At 41.5% G+C, this 15,731-nt stretch overlaps 1 protein-coding gene across 1 annotated transcript in view; it reads right to left on the minus strand.

The window, feature by feature from the left end:
- The window catches only part of TBX10 (T-box transcription factor 10), a 21,917-nt gene continuing 6,186 nt past the window's right edge, over positions 1-15,731 (minus strand). The window contains exons 2-8 of the mRNA XM_087703552.1: positions 14,330-14,660; positions 12,853-12,954; positions 9,748-9,919; positions 4,387-4,542; positions 3,468-3,535; positions 1,820-1,908; positions 1-290 (exon numbers count right to left, since the gene is read on the minus strand). Coding sequence (XP_087559678.1) covers positions 16-290; positions 1,820-1,908; positions 3,468-3,535; positions 4,387-4,542; positions 9,748-9,919; positions 12,853-12,954; positions 14,330-14,660 — 1,193 coding nt within the window. The 3' untranslated portion in view covers positions 1-15. The remainder of the gene's footprint in view (positions 291-1,819; positions 1,909-3,467; positions 3,536-4,386; positions 4,543-9,747; positions 9,920-12,852; positions 12,955-14,329; positions 14,661-15,731) is intronic.

A 15,731-nucleotide genomic window follows, 5' to 3' on the forward strand; every position in this document is an offset into this window, starting at 1 on the left:
GCCGCTCCTGCTGTCTCATTGCTCATAGCCGCCAGCTGTGTAAATGTTGAGAGTGTGGAAGCTGGTTGCCCGGTTGCTAGGTAGGGCATAAGGTGCTGCCCCAGATCGAGCTCCCACATAGAAGCTGTGATAGGAGAGGTGCTTGTAGGGCAGGGCCCCGGAGGCTTCATTCAAGGGTCGTCGTGCGATGCATACATCTGGGAGGCTGGCTGATGTCACCAGAGGTTGATGCTGGAATTGGGAGGCTTCTCTGAGGAGGGCAGGAGGGAGGTGGTGATTGCTGGAAAACCCTAGAAAGAGAGAGGTAACTGTAGAGCAGTGTTTTTCAACCTTTTTTGTGCAAAGGCACACTTTTTTCATGAAAAAAATCACGAGGCACACCACCATTAGAAAATGTTAAAAAAATTTAACTCTGTGCCTATATTGACTATATATAAAGTAATTTTCCCACGGCACACCTTACACTATGTCACGGCACACTAGTGTGCCGCGGCACAGTGGTTGAAAAACACTGCTGTAGAGAATAGAGGCTATTACCAGAAACCCTAATCCTTTTCTATGCAGTGCGTTGCTCTAGAAATAGACCTTGGCCGTTTTTCATCGAAGTGGGGAAAGCAAAACTTCCACTGAGGGAGCCACATGCAGGAAGTATCTCTGATTTCACTAAGACCATAATGGCGAACCTATGGCACACATGCCACAGGTGGCACACAGAGCCCTCTGCAGGCACACCAGCCATCAGCCCAGCCCAGCTCCACAGTGCATGTGCATACCTCCCGCCAGCCAGCTGGTCTTCAGGTCCCTGCCGCACATGCACGTGGGTGGGGCATGTGGGGGATGCATGGGGGCAGGGAGATGTGCAGGGGGCACTCATATCACATTTTGGGCTCTCAAGCAGCGCCCCCGCATCATGCTTTGGGCCTGGAAAGCCTGCACCAACCTGGAAGCCAAAAATGGGCAGGGTGCATGTGCAGGGAGTGGGGCGCATGTGGGGGGGGGGGGTCATGTGTACATGCACAGGGGTTGTGGTGAGGGGGGTTGTGCGTGCATTGCATTATGGGTATATGCACGTGCACACTTTCGGCACGCAACAACAAAAAGGTTAACCATCACTGATCTAGGATCTCAGGAGAGAATAAGGTGATTTGCATTTTACTATTTTCATGTTGAAACTAGCAATTTAAATACCAGTTTATTGTTTGGTCCAACGCATTCTGTTGCTAACAGTTCAACTTACTAAACTTGGAGAAACAGATTGGTGCAGTGATTAATGTCAAGAATACAACTGCCTCAAGAAAAAACCCCACATATATGCAGGTCTTTGTTGATGTTGATCCTTCTCTTGCTAAATGAGAAGATATCAAGATAACTATTTACTGATTGCAGAAGCCATAATCTTCAAATTTCGGTAGTTTTCCAGATAGTGCCTAGGCATTTAAACATTTTTGATACCATTATGATTATGCATTATGATGCAGATCTTTAAAGAACAAAGTTCACTTTTTCCTCTGAGTTCTGTACTTAATGGCAAAAATTTGGATTACATACAACGTGATTATGGCTGACCTGAAAGCAGGCTAAATGGAATGAACAAAAAAACGCCAATTTCTACCTACAATGAGGAAGAAGGCAACATTTATCCACAAAACTTTGTTGAACAGTTCTATAGGAAGATGTATAGCTTCGTTACCCTAAGCCCATAAACCATAAAATTTCAATGATTATGGGATTATTGGTTTTCCTATTATGCACTTGGATTTAAGACTGCTTTCCTGTAGCTGTTTCCATTCTAAACTGACAAATTATTTTTTCATCTTACCTTTCTCTGGAATCTCTTGAAGTTGGCCTAAGGAAGAGGCATTCCCATTCCGTGATAAACAGCCCAGTAGTTGCCTCGAGGATCCTGGCCTATTTGCATACAACATAATCAGTTAAAGTTTAAATGTGAAATTTCCCATAAGCACTACTCTACAGGACATTTTTTGGAGTACAATTTGATCCAGTTCTATCTATGTCCTTAGCCACCACTGGTGTCTTAATTCTTCCCTTTTGTTGGGTTATCAGCATGATGCAGATGTAGCTGATACAATCAATCATCCCCCAAACATTGGTGGAATGATTCTATAGCACAGTGTGCCTAAATGGGAACACGTGTGCATGTGTGTGTGCTGGATGCCGGAAACCCAAAGACCAGCTGGCCAGCATGCGCATGCCTGTTTTTTGGCCATTTTTGGGCCGTTTTCATCCAAAAAAACCTGGCCTGAAAACGGTCTGGAAAATGGCCTGTGTTTTGGGCTGTTTTTCAGGCTGTTTTTCACGCCATCTTTGGCTGTTTTCTGGCGTTCCAGTGCCTGCGAAGACCAGCTGCTAGAAACCAGAAGAGCAGCTGCGACGGCTATAGCAATTTTATACATGGATGAGGAAAAAGCCTCATGAAGTAAAGTGAATTGTAACAGAACTAGCATGACTTGTGTCTCGGGCTTTGTTTTTGAGAGAGCATGCCTCGTAATTCAGCCTTTGATGCCTTTGCAACTGTGGAGGCAGGCTTAATTTGCCCTTGGCTGTTCTTGACCCTGATCACATCATTACCAAGATCATGAATTAGGCATTGTAGATCTTTTTAAAGGTATTGATAAGGCATTGATATAGTCAGGGCCTGGCATTTAACAAGTTGCCTAGTTGAGAATACTGTGAGCGTAGTAATCCCTCCTTACCTGTAGCTTCATTGTCATTTTGCTGGGCTACTAAAAAAAGAAACCAATTGATTTAAACTGGAAAAGAGATGTCCCAAATTAGAACATTAAAGATTTTCTCTTTTAGCCGGAAAAGGATTCTGCTAGACTGGATTTTTTTTTGGGGGGGGGGGATACCATTTAACATATTTTGGCATCATATTGACATCTTTGAAATACTTCTGTGTGCTTCTGACTGCATTTACTGCCAGAACTGCCATTCCCTTGTAACACTTCTCAATTCGGGATACTACTCCCAGCTTCCTCTTCTAGCCTGAATGATAGCAAATCCATAAAACGATCCTACCAGCCACCAGTATTTGGGAAGACTAGTAATCCAATTGATGAATGGAGTGGAAATCAGATGGACTTAATTAAAAAGGGGGCTCTCTCAATTTTGCTCCCTTCCTCATCCCACGTCTCTCTCCCACTCTCCTGACCTGTCACCTGTCACCCATCATGGGCCTGTGTTCAGAAAGAACCCAAATAACAGCTGCAGAGCACCTCCACACCAGCAATATGTGTACTTTTAATATATTTATATAACTATTATTTTATTAACCTACTGTACTCTCTGTAAATGAGTCCTACATTTTATTATACTTGCCTAAACAAAATCTAACTTTATAGGCAAGTGCATGTGCAACAAGGTCTTCAATCCACTGAATAAATGGCTCCATTCATTCAGTTGCATATCCCTGGCTTAGTAGAATAGTAATCTAGGAAGAGACTTACCAGTCATCTGGCTCACACTCCCGGAAACCTTTAGCAAAAGGGTTACTAGCAATTTTCAGCTGGGTGATCTGTCAAGACAGGGATAGCTTTATCAGTGATTTACTACCTTCCCTGGCAGCCTTCAGATAGCTTTCACTAGTCCCAGAGAAGGGAATTTCAGTGGAAACTAATCAAGGAGAGAAGCAACTTAGAACTGAGGAGAAATTTCCTGAGAGTTAGAACAATTAATCAGTGGAACAGCTTGCCTCCAGAAGTTGTGAATGCCCTAACACTGCAAGTCTTTAAGAATATGTTGGATAGCCATCTGTCTGGAACGGTATAGGGCTTCCTGCCTAGGCAGGGGTTGGACTAGAAGACCTCCAAGGTCTCTTCCAACTCTGCTATTGTATTGTATTGCATACAGGTAATCCTTGATTTACAACAGTTTGCTTAGTGACCATTCAAAGTTACAAAGGCACTTGAAAAAAGTGACTTATGACCATTTTTCATACTTAATGACCATTGCAGCATCCATATGGTCACATAATTTACATTTGGATGCTTGACAACTGACTCATATTTATGACCGTTGCAGTGTCCCAGGGTCATGCAATCGCCTTTTGCAATCTTCTGACAAGCAAAGTCAGTGGGGAAACCAGATTCACTTAACAACCATGTTACTAATGTAACAACTGGAATGATTCACTTAACAAAAGTGGCAAGAAAAGTCATAAAGCAGGGAAAAACAACACATTTCTCACTTAGCAACAGACATTTTGGGCTCAATCGTGGTCGTAAGTTGAGTACTACTTGTATTTATCCAGCAGAGGGAGCCCATCCTGATTTATCTACAAGAAGTCAGTGGTATTCTGTCACACATCAACCCTCTTCCATAAATCAGTTCTCTTGGAGGAGAAACCACCATATACTCTGGTCTTACCCGATGGTTCTGATAGGCGGTCACTGCCATAAATTGCGTCTCTGTAAAGATGAAAGATTTGAAATTCTCCTGGGCATAGCGCTCACTGTCTGGACGCGGGTCCACCACCACCACATGGAAACGGGGCTGATATCTGTGCATGGAGTTCAGAATGATCTGATCGATTAAGAAAATAAAGATTTCAGGTGAGGGTACAAACAATTTAAATTCAGGTGAGGGCACCCATTTTAAGGTCTTCCAATGCTGCATGTGGCAGCAGGCAACTTTCTTTCACTTTCCCAAAGGTCAGTAGATCTCTTCTAATTTGAAATATAATGGGGGGGAAACCAGTGGTGAAATTCAATTTTTTTTACTACTGGTTCGGTGGGCGTCGCTTGGTGGGTGTGGAGTGGCTTGGTGGGCGTGGCTTGGTGGGCGTGGCTTGGTGGGCGTGGCAGGGGAAAGATACTGCAAAATCTCCATTCCCGCCCACCCGGGGCTAGGCAGAGGTGGTATTTTCCGGTTCTCCAAGCTAATCAAAATTTCCGCTACCGGTTCTTCAGAATCTGTCAGAACCTACCGGATTCCACCCCTGGGGAAAACCCTAGCCAGAAATGTTATATGCTGTCAACCAAGGGGCTACATTTCACGAAAATGGTTTTTATTTATTAAATACCGAAGAAATATTTCACTCAGGTTCTCTTCACTTTCATGACTTAATTCTCCATGAAAAAAGGTACCTCAGTTTCCCAATCTGGCAATGGCCAGATGTATTGGTTTCCAAAAATGAATATGCCATAATAATAATAATAATAATAATAATAATAATAATAATAATAATAATAATTATAAGCTGTAGAGATTGTAAAACAGCAGATAACAGCAACAGCTAGAAAAATTGAAAGATATGAGGCACGAATCATCCAATATAAACAAAATCAGCAATTTCGATCAGACCAACGGCGTTTTTATCAAAGTCTTAATGTAAATGGTGACACCAAAAGTGAAAAACCAGAAAAACAGGCCACAGTTGAATTCTGGAAAGAATTGTGGGAAAATGCAAAGGACTACAACAAGGAAGCAAAGTGGATACATGACTTTGAGAAAAGCATTGGCAACAAACAAATGCAAGTATTAGAAATAACAACTGAGATGGTCAAAAATCGAGTTAAAAAGGTAAAGAATTGGACATCACCTGGAAAGGACCAATTACATGGTTTCTGGCTCAAATATCTGACCAGTTTACATGCAATATTGGCCAGGCAACTGAATGAAATTTTACAAAAGGGCCAAATTGATGAATGGTTGACAACTGGAAAAACATACTTGATTCAGAAAGATCCAACTAAAGGAACAACACCTGAAAACTACAGACCAATAACATGCTTGCCAACAACCTTCAAATTACTCACAGGCATTATTGCAGATAACATGATGGATTATTTGGAAACAAACAACATCTTGCCAGTAGAGCAAAAAGGCAACAAAAGAAGGAGCAGGGGCACAAAAGATCAGCTTCTAATTGATAAAATGATATTAGAAAATTGTAAGAACAGAAAAACAAACTTGAATATGGCCTGGATTGATTACAAAAAGGCATTTGACTCACTGCCACATAGTTGGATCATAAAATGCTTAGAAACAACTGGCATTAGTAAAAATATTACATCCTTTACTGAAAAGGCGATGAAACAATGGAGAACTGAGTTGGCAGTAGGGAATGAGATCTACGGAATGGTTAATATCAAGCGAGGAATTTTCCAGGGTGATTCACTTTCACCTCTTCTCTTCATCATCGCAATGATCCCACTATCAGTAATCTTTAAAAAAATGAAATTAGGCTACCAAACAGCCAAAGAAGCTGAAAAAATTTCACATCTACTATATATGGATGATTTGAAACTCTATGGAAAGTCAGAAATAGAAATCCAATCATTGACAAACACAGTCCGAGTATTCAGCACCGATATTTCAATGCAGTTTGGCATGGAAAAATGCGCCACTGTATCCATAAAAAGGGGCAAAATCACTGCATGTGAGGGAATTGAAATGCCCAATGGCCAATTAATTAAATGCAAAGAAAATGAAGCCTACAAATACTTAGGCATTCTGCAGTTGGATAACATCAAGCATGGAGAAGTAAAAACTATTGTCAGGCGAGAGTACACCAACAGAGTTAGGAAAATTTTAAAATCTAAATTGAATGGTGGAAATACAATCAAGGCCATAAATACCTGGGCAATACCAGTTATAAGATACACAGCTGGTATAGTTAACTGGACACAAGCTGATTTGGACCTTTTGGACCGAAAAACCAGGAAACTAATGACAATGCACTACAGTTTACATCCACGTGGTGATACTGATAGACTATATCTGCCCCGAAAATCAGGTGGCAGAGGATTATTACAAGTGAAGCAAACAGTTGAAGAAGAAAAACATGGACTGGCTGATTATTTAAAAGAAAATCAAGAACATCTATTAATCGAAGTAAAGAACAAAAATCTACTGAAGGCCCAACAGACGAAACAAGAATACAGAAAAGATGTGATAAAATCAAGAATGGAGAGTTGGCAGAACAAAGCACTGCATGGCCAATTTCTGGAAAAAATAAAAGATAAAGTGGACAGTGAACAAACTTGGTTATGGTTAACAACAGGTACATTAAAGAAAGAAACAGAGTCACTAATCCTGGCTGCGCAAGAACAAGCTATCCGCACAAATGCCATTAAGGCCAAAATAGAAAAATCCTCTGATGATGCCAAATGCAGACTTTGCAAAGAAGCTGATGAAACTGTTGATCACATACTCAGCTGCTGTAAAAAAATCGCGCAGACTGATTATAAATTGCGGCACAATTCAGTAGCACAAATGATCCATTGGAATTTGTGCAAAAATTATAATATCAAAACAGCAAAAAACTGGTGGGAACATCAGCCTGAAAAAGTCACCGAAAATCAGATGGTCAAGATCTTGTGGGATTTCCGTATACAAACCAACAAAATACTGGCACATAATACACCAGACATCACACTGGTTGAGAAAAATAAGGTCACAATCATAGACATCGCAATACCAGGTGATAGCAGGGTCGCTGAGAAGGAACATGAAAAAATCGCAAGATACCAGGACTTAAAAATCGAAATTCAACGACTATGGCACAAACCAGCAGTGGTAATTCCAGTGGTAATTGGCACACTGGGTGCTATTCCAAAAGCACTGGAATTACATTTAAAACAGTTAAAAATTGACAAAATCACCATCAGTCAAATGCAAAAAGCCGCACTGCTTGGATCTGCACGTATATTACGAAAATACGTTACGACGTCCTAGGCCCCTAGGTGGGGCCCGACTAGTAACCAATGCCAAATCCGGCGAAACAACTGGCCGCTGTGATACAATTGTGTAATAATAATAATAATTGGAATTACATTTAAAACAGTTAAAAATTGACAAAATCACCATCAGTCAAATGCAAAAAGCCGCACTGCTTGGATCTGCACGCATATTACGAAAATACGTTACGACGTCCTAGGCCCCTGGGTGGGGCCCGATTAGTAACCAATGCCAAATCCGGCGAAACAACTGGCCGCTGTGATACAATTGTACAACAACAACAACAACAACAACAATAATAATAATAATAATACAATTGTATCAAACGGCCAGTTGTTTCGCCGGATTTGGCATTGATTACTAGTCGGGCCCCACCCAGGGGCCTAGGACGTTGTAACGTATTTTCGTATTATGCGTGCAGATCCAAGCAAGGCAGCTTTTTGCATTTGACTGATGGTGATTTTGTCAATTTTTAACTGTTTTAATTGTAATTCCAGTGCTTTTGTAATAGCACCCAGTGTGCCAATTACCACTGGAATTACCGCTGCTGGTTTGTGCCATAGTCATTGCATTCTGATTTTTAAATCCTGGTATTTTGTGACTTTTTCACATTCCTTCTCATCGCCCCTGCTATCACCTGGTATTGCAATGTGTATGATTGTAACCTTATTTTTCTCAACCAGTGTGATGTCTGGTGTATTATGCGCCAGTGTTTTGTCCGTTTGTATGCGAAAATCCCACAAGATCTTGACCATCTGATTTTCGGTGACTTTTTCAGGCTTATGTTCCCACCAGTTTGTTGCTGTTTTAATATTATAATTTTTGCACAAATTCCAATGGATCATTTGTGCTACTGAATTATGCCGCAATTTTTAATCAGTCTGCGCAATTTTTTTACAGCAGCTGAGTATTTGATCAACAGTTTCATCAGCTTCTTTGCAAAGTCTGCATTTGGCATCATGAGAGGATTTTTCAATTTTGGTCTTAATGGCATTTGTGCGGATAGCTTGTTCTTGCGCAGCCAGGATTAGTGACTCTGTTTCTTTCTTTAATGTACCTGCTGTTAACCAGTTTTTTCACTGTCCGCTTTATCTTTTATTTTTTCCAGAAATTGGCCATGCAATGCTTTGTTCGTTGTTGTTGTTGTTGTTGTTGTTATTCATATGATGAAAACATGACAAAAGAGAACTAAACGTATACAGACAATCCACATAATTATATACAAAACCACTATGGGGGAAGGGCGGTAGTCTCATAACTGGATGTCCAGTTCAGCTATCTAGGCATTGCTAGCTGCAGATCTTCTAGGGAATCAGAGAACACACATTGTGGGTAATTTTGCAAAATATGTTTTATAATTTGCATATCAGCACCACAATGGCAATGGGAATCTTTCCATCCCCACTAATAGAGGGCAGAGGCACTTCCTCCAGTATTACACCTAATTCTGTTTAGTTTTGTCTAATATGGCATATTTGGAAGGGGAATAATATAGTGTATATGCTGTCCTATCCCACTTACTGTGGGTGGTTGAAATGGCAATGGTGGAAACAGGAATACCGCACATCTTGAGGGTGGAAGTTGGATAAATCTGGTCGATAGCTATTAGGTTGGGTCTTGGGTCAGGGTCAGGGTCAGCTTGCCAATCTAGCCATAATTGCTTATTCAGATTTCTTTTGAGCCAGCCCAAATATGAGATACTATTATAAATGAAAAAGAAGTTTCTTCTTTTACTCCAACAGTATTTCTGTTTTTTCTCCACTAGTACCACAGCCCTTCTTTTTTTGTTGTTGTTAAATCTTGTTTGAGAAGAATTTTGGAGAAATGTATGTCATTTATTTACTTTTTTTGCTAATAGAGTACTGCCAGTGTTATATTTAGGATTTTTTTAAAAAAAACTGAGTATTATAATGATTGCATTTAAGGAATAAGTTGCCTTTCTGAAAATAAAACAGGAGAAAAACATTAAGCAGTTGCTTAATTCAAGTACAACCCATTCAGGAAGCTAAATAGTAATTAATCATGCAACAGTCCAGAGCAACTCACATGACCGTTGTCATCCATCAAGTTGTTGGTGAGCTTGAGCTTGTCAAAAGAGACAATTTGCCTCATCCACTGGCCTCCTTTGGCAGGGGAGTCAGGGTGGAAGTGAACCCGTCCGGGTGTAGCAGGATCTGCCTTGCCAGCTACCAGCCAAGCAGAACTGTGGAATGCATACCTGTAGGAAAGAGATATCCTGCTGGGCCAGGTTGTTACAGTCCTGGCTTGTACTGGATCTATCCATTATGTTTGGCTTGCTACGAAGTCTCAAGGGAAAAAATAGGCTAGATCAGGCCAGTACTATCTATGTAATTGTGAAGTCCTAGCTGTAGGAATCTTCTTCCCTATGGCGGAACCGAAAAAGTTATCCATCCCAACAACTGGACATCTCAGGGATGAGTATTCTGACCCTATCCATTAGGTTTGAAGAAGGCCAAAGGATGCAACATACACTGTTTAATACATAAACACACACATACACACACTTATTTGTATTGATGCTCCGACAAATTTGACAATATCATGACTAAGATAGATTGATTCAAATCTAAATCAAGACCATTTATAAGGGTAAATGAAATTCTGAACTGAAATGGGTTTCATCAACAAGGCCATCAAAAGAGAGAAATGATCACATGGATGGATTAGGTATTATGGTTCCTATCAGGTTCTATGCCCCATCTTCTTTTTATTTAAATACTTTCTAAAAATGAATAAATGATTCCTGCAATGCTACAAAGCAAAATACCAGTCTCTAGCATCACTTAAGAATGCCCCTTGATCCCATGTAGACATCCCATGCTGTCTTATAACATGTTGATCTTTTGAAATATGTCATCTACTTTAGGATGACAAACAGCACACTGAGGTACTAGAAGGAACGGCAAGAGATTGCCTTTTGGTAAACAGTTTTTCCTCATTGTAGCAGCCATCTTAAAATCTCTGCATCTCTAATGAACAGCTTCATTCAAGGACCAGACATAGACTTGACTATGACTTCCATTGTTGACCAAAAGCCAGAAGGACAAGAAAAGGAGGGGGGAGTCAAGGTGATGTGATTTTCATCCCTGAAGACATGCTAGACAAATGAACAATAATAATGAATCCAACTCTTTGGCTTCCAGATCTTTATTGGTGTTGACAACTGTTGCCCAGCAGGATTTGCATCACAGACTGATAGCTGCTGACTGTCTGCGGCATGCTAATATAGAAACCTAATACAACTTAATTGCATATTATTTATGTGGCTTTTATCTTGAGAATCAAAGTGTGGCGTTATTATGCATTAGAGTTTATCTCATTATTCAGCAACCCTCTTCTCTTCTAAAGAGACCTGATAAAGAATGTGTGTTTTTTCCCCTTCATGGATAATGTTAAATTGGAACAGAAGGTAACGTTAGCTGCCTGGAAGCATTTCTTTATAGCCTTTTGCTCTTGGTAATAATTCCAGGGGAATGGCCCTGGAGAGAGATTATGGTTTGTCTGGGGTATAGACCAGTGGTGGGTTTCAAATTTTTTTAGAACCTCTTCTGTAGGTGTGGCCTGCTTTATGGGAGTGGCTTGCTGGCCATGTGACTGGGTGGGAGTGGCTTGCCGGCCATGTGACTGAGTGGGAGTGACTTGGCAGTCATGTGACTGGGTGGGCATGGCCAATTTGTAAAATGTGGTGAAACTCACTTAACAATGCTTTTGCTTAGCAACCAAAATGTTGGCTCAGAAATTCTGGCATTTGAAGCACTCAAGTCTTAAAGCTGTCAAGTTACAAGATACTTGCACCCTAACCCTTTAGGGAAAAAAACCAGGGGTGTTCAAACTTGACAGCTTTAAGACTTGTGGACATCAACTCCCAGAATTCCTCCTCCAGTCATGTTGGCTCAGGAACTCTGGCATTGAAGCACGCAAGTCTTAAAGCTGTCCAGTTACAAGACCCTTGCACTCCTAACCCTTTAGAAAAAAACCCCCAGAGGTGTTCAAACTTGACAGCTTTAAGACTTGTGGACTTCAACTCCCATAATTCCTCCTCTCACTCTTCATCTTGATGATGTGCAGACGGGCGGGGGGAGGGAGCTGGAACCGGTTCTAAACAGCACTGTAGATTTGTGGAACCTCTTCTTTAGAAGAGGTTAGAATGGCAGGAACCCACCCCTGTAAGTTCACAGAAGCCATTTCCTTCACAAGCAATACAGATAGTTCTCAACTTTCAACAGTTCACTCAGTGACCATTCAAAGTTATTGAAAAAAGTGACATATGACCTTTTTCTCATACTTATGAGCTTTGCAGCATCCCCATGATCACATAATTTACATTCGGATGCTTGACAACTGATTCACATTTATGACGGTTGCAGAGTCCCATGATCATGTGATCCCCTTTGGTGACCTTCTGACAAGCAAAGTCAATGTGGGAATCAGATTCACTTAACAACCATGTTATTAATTTAACAACTATAGTGATTCACTTAACAAATGTAGAAGGAAAAGTCAGAAATGCGGCAAAACTCACTTAACAAATCTGTTACTTAGCAACATAAATTTTGGGCTCAATTGTGGTTGTAAGTTAGGGACTACCTGTATTACTATTCCTGATCTTTAAAGTCTGACAATTGAAACTAAATTCTTGTATAGAATGTTGACTTTCATTAAAGTTACAAAAAAAAGTTTTTGGCAAACATGCCAATATTTTTAGGGCAGCACAGTTCACCATCATATATTTGTGTGTTCCCAATGTCAGCAAAAGTCAATCCTTCTGAGACACAGTGGCCCAAGAAGAGGACCACATCTGCTGACTCAACTGGACCACAGGTTTTGCAAAAGTAAAACAGCTTTCAAGGGAAAGATTCAAAATCAAAACCGAATCTTGGTTTCCCGAAAGCCGACAGAAGTGGTAATAGGAGATAGCTGATATTTGAAGGGTTTGGAGGGAGGAATGGAAGAGAATGGAAAGTCTCAAACCTTCTCAAGCTTAGTTTTAAAAAAGAAAAAAAAATCCCAGAACCTCTGAACTCTGTTGATAGTAAAGCTTTGGTTATAGACAATTGGCTGAGATCCCATTGGCTGCAATTCATTGAGGTTCCCATTGACATCAATAGGTCCAAACTTACGATCCCATACCGATATCTCTTGTCATCCAAAGGGACAAAATCCATTAGAAGCACATAGTCCGCCAATGGGTCCATGCCTGATATCTTCACCTGGAAGGTGGGAAACATCCTCCTGCCACAGAGAAAAAGGACTTTGCAAGATCATTTGTTTAGCTTCCTTGTTGCAATAGGAAAGGGCTTATCATGGCTTTGGAAATGCCAGCAGACTGCAAGGATCTTAGGTGATCAGGATCTGCTGGCCACAAAAAGATGGGTTATTGTGGATAATTGATACAACTGAGTATTTGATTTGATTTGATTTTGATTTTATTGACATTTGTAGGCCGCCCTTTTCCCTGAGGGGACTCAGGGCGGCTCACATAAAATCAGGGGGGGGGGAATGAAAACAGTAACATAGACACATATAATAAAAACAATAAGCAACATACATTCATCATTCGGGAGGGGCAACTATCCTTGTCCCCAGGCCTGACGGGCTAGCCAGTTCTTCAAGGCTGTGCGGAAGGCCTGGACAGTGGTGAGGGTACGAGTCTCCACGGGGAGTTCGTTCCAAAGGGTCGGGGCTACTACTGAGAAGGCCCTCCTCCTTGTAGTTGCCAGCCGACACTGGCTGGCCGATGGAATACGGAGGAGGCCCAATCTGTGTGATCTAATTGGTCGCAGGGAGGTGATTGGCAGGAGGCGGTCTCTCAAGTATCCAGATCCACTACCATGCAGGGCTTTATGGGTGACTAATAGTATGCTGCACTGGGCCAGTAGCTTTGGGGTGAAAGTATGGAAAATGTCCTAAGGTAAGGTCTGTCTGTCTGTCTGTCTGTCTGTCTTTCTTTCTTTCTTTTCTTTTTTTCTTTCTTTTTCCTTCTTTTTCCCTTTCTCTTTCTCTCCCTTCTTCCTTCCTTCTTTCTTTCTTTCTTCCCTCCCTCCCTCCCTCCCTCCCTTCCTTCCTTCCTTCCTTTCTCCTTCAGAGCTTTGAAGGCCATCACAGAATGTGGGGAAAATATTCCTGAGCTGAGTAAATAGCATACTCTGGGTCAGGGAAGGGCAAATATCATGTGCCCAATATACAGGAAAAGCCATTACAAGTGTTGCCTTAAAGGCCCAAGCCACTTACCAAGTGGCTTCTCTCAAATTGGCAAGCTAGGCAATTTATCCCATGGCACACAACAAGCTCTAGCAAAACAGTTGAAAGAGAATTAGCTTACACACTAAACCATATTTTACATACATTTTTGAAGCATTAAACAGCTGCAATCATTTGGGAAGCTCGGGTGCGTGGTGTAATCTCCTTAAACCTCTTAATGATCCTTTACTTTGTTCTTATAAATGTAGTAGAGCTGCAGTTTTTGAAGCCTCCCTCCTGAAACTTTGCTGAGTGGTGTGCTTTCCTTACATCTGGTTTGTGGGGAGTTGAAGTCTACACATTTTAGAGATTCTGTGACTGAGAAATGCTGCTGATGGTGTCTGCACCCGAAGAGCATCGCACTTACCGTCCTGCCTTGGTGACAATCATCTCGGTGCCAAGGCTGTTGAACTCCTCCCAAAGGCTCCTCATTTCCAGTTGCACAGTGACACCAGACACACATTGGTTTTTCCTGGCTAACTGGGTGCTGCCATTTTGCTTCCCTGCTCCGTTGGTTCCGTATTGCTCAAAGTCTGCTCCTGTGCCCAGCAGACATGATGCAGTCAAAGGGCTAGGAGAGAAGGGGCAGCCCTCAGAGGTCAATACACTCAAACTTGCTGCAATGAATGCTGAGAGAGAAGAGAAAGAAAACCACAGTTTCAACTCCAGATACCATGGGAGACCAGACTTCCATAAGGCTCAGTGACAGAACCAAGATTTAGGTTAAAAAAAATCCCTGCCCGTGGAAAAGATCAATGTCAGATTGTGAACATGTTATTGTCTGCACCGGATAAATGTTGACTTTCCTTGAAACATCTACATCTTTGGAATAATTTCTGATGTCTATGGAGATTCTCAGTCATCCAGGCTTTGAATGTCCCAAAACCAGTGGTGGGTTTCAAAAATTGTTCGAACCTACTCTGTGGGTGTGGCCTCCTTTGTGGGAGTGGCTTGCTGCCCCATGTGACCGGATGGGAGTGGCTTGCTGCCCATGTGACCAGATATGAAGATGCTGATGACACTTGTCAGAACCACCTCAAATTACCTCACACACAGCACTGCCATGCATAAGAATATGATGTAAACTTGTTTTTTAAAAGGCATGTTTGGTTTGCGTTAAAACAACTTCAACACACGCAACGTTCTGATTGCACCAGAAACGCAGTAGTCATCCTTATAAATGCAATACATTCAATCCAATTCAATTCAATTCAATCCTTACCTTTCACAGAGGCACTGAGTTTTATAAATAGGAGCACGATAGTGTAGAATAATCATCTCCAAGGACCAGTGGTGGGTTTCAAAAATTTTTGGAACCTCTTCTGTAGGTGTGGCCTGCTTTCCGGGTCCACTGGTGGAACCTCTTCTAACCGGTTCAGTAGATTTGACGAACCGGTTCTACCGAATAGGTGCGAACTGGTGGGAACCCACCTCTGCCCAAAACTGTTTTTTTTCCCCAAAAGGCAGCTGGACTTTGTTTTTCCTTGAAGACATTTTACCTCATCCAAAAACCGAAGAAGCTCTCTGGATGAGAAGCAAAATGTCTTCAAGGAAAAACAAAGTTTGGGAAATCCTGATGCATCTGCGTACAGACCCAGATTAATGGGGACAATCGAAAGAATAATTGCATCCCTCTAAGGATAGAATGCTTTCTTACAGTGGTGGATTAACTTTGAAGAATGGTGTGGGAATTTATCCCTATGGACAAAACAGACTTCACTAATACTATGCCCCAATTATAGGTACACAATTATTTTGTCCCAAATATA

The sequence above is a fragment of the Thamnophis sirtalis genome, unplaced genomic scaffold, assembly GCF_051295495.1.
Source record: "Thamnophis sirtalis isolate CommonGarterSnake01/CBP01778 unplaced genomic scaffold, rThaSir2_p1.2 scaffold_1, whole genome shotgun sequence".
Lineage (NCBI taxonomy): Eukaryota > Metazoa > Chordata > Lepidosauria > Squamata > Natricidae > Thamnophis > Thamnophis sirtalis.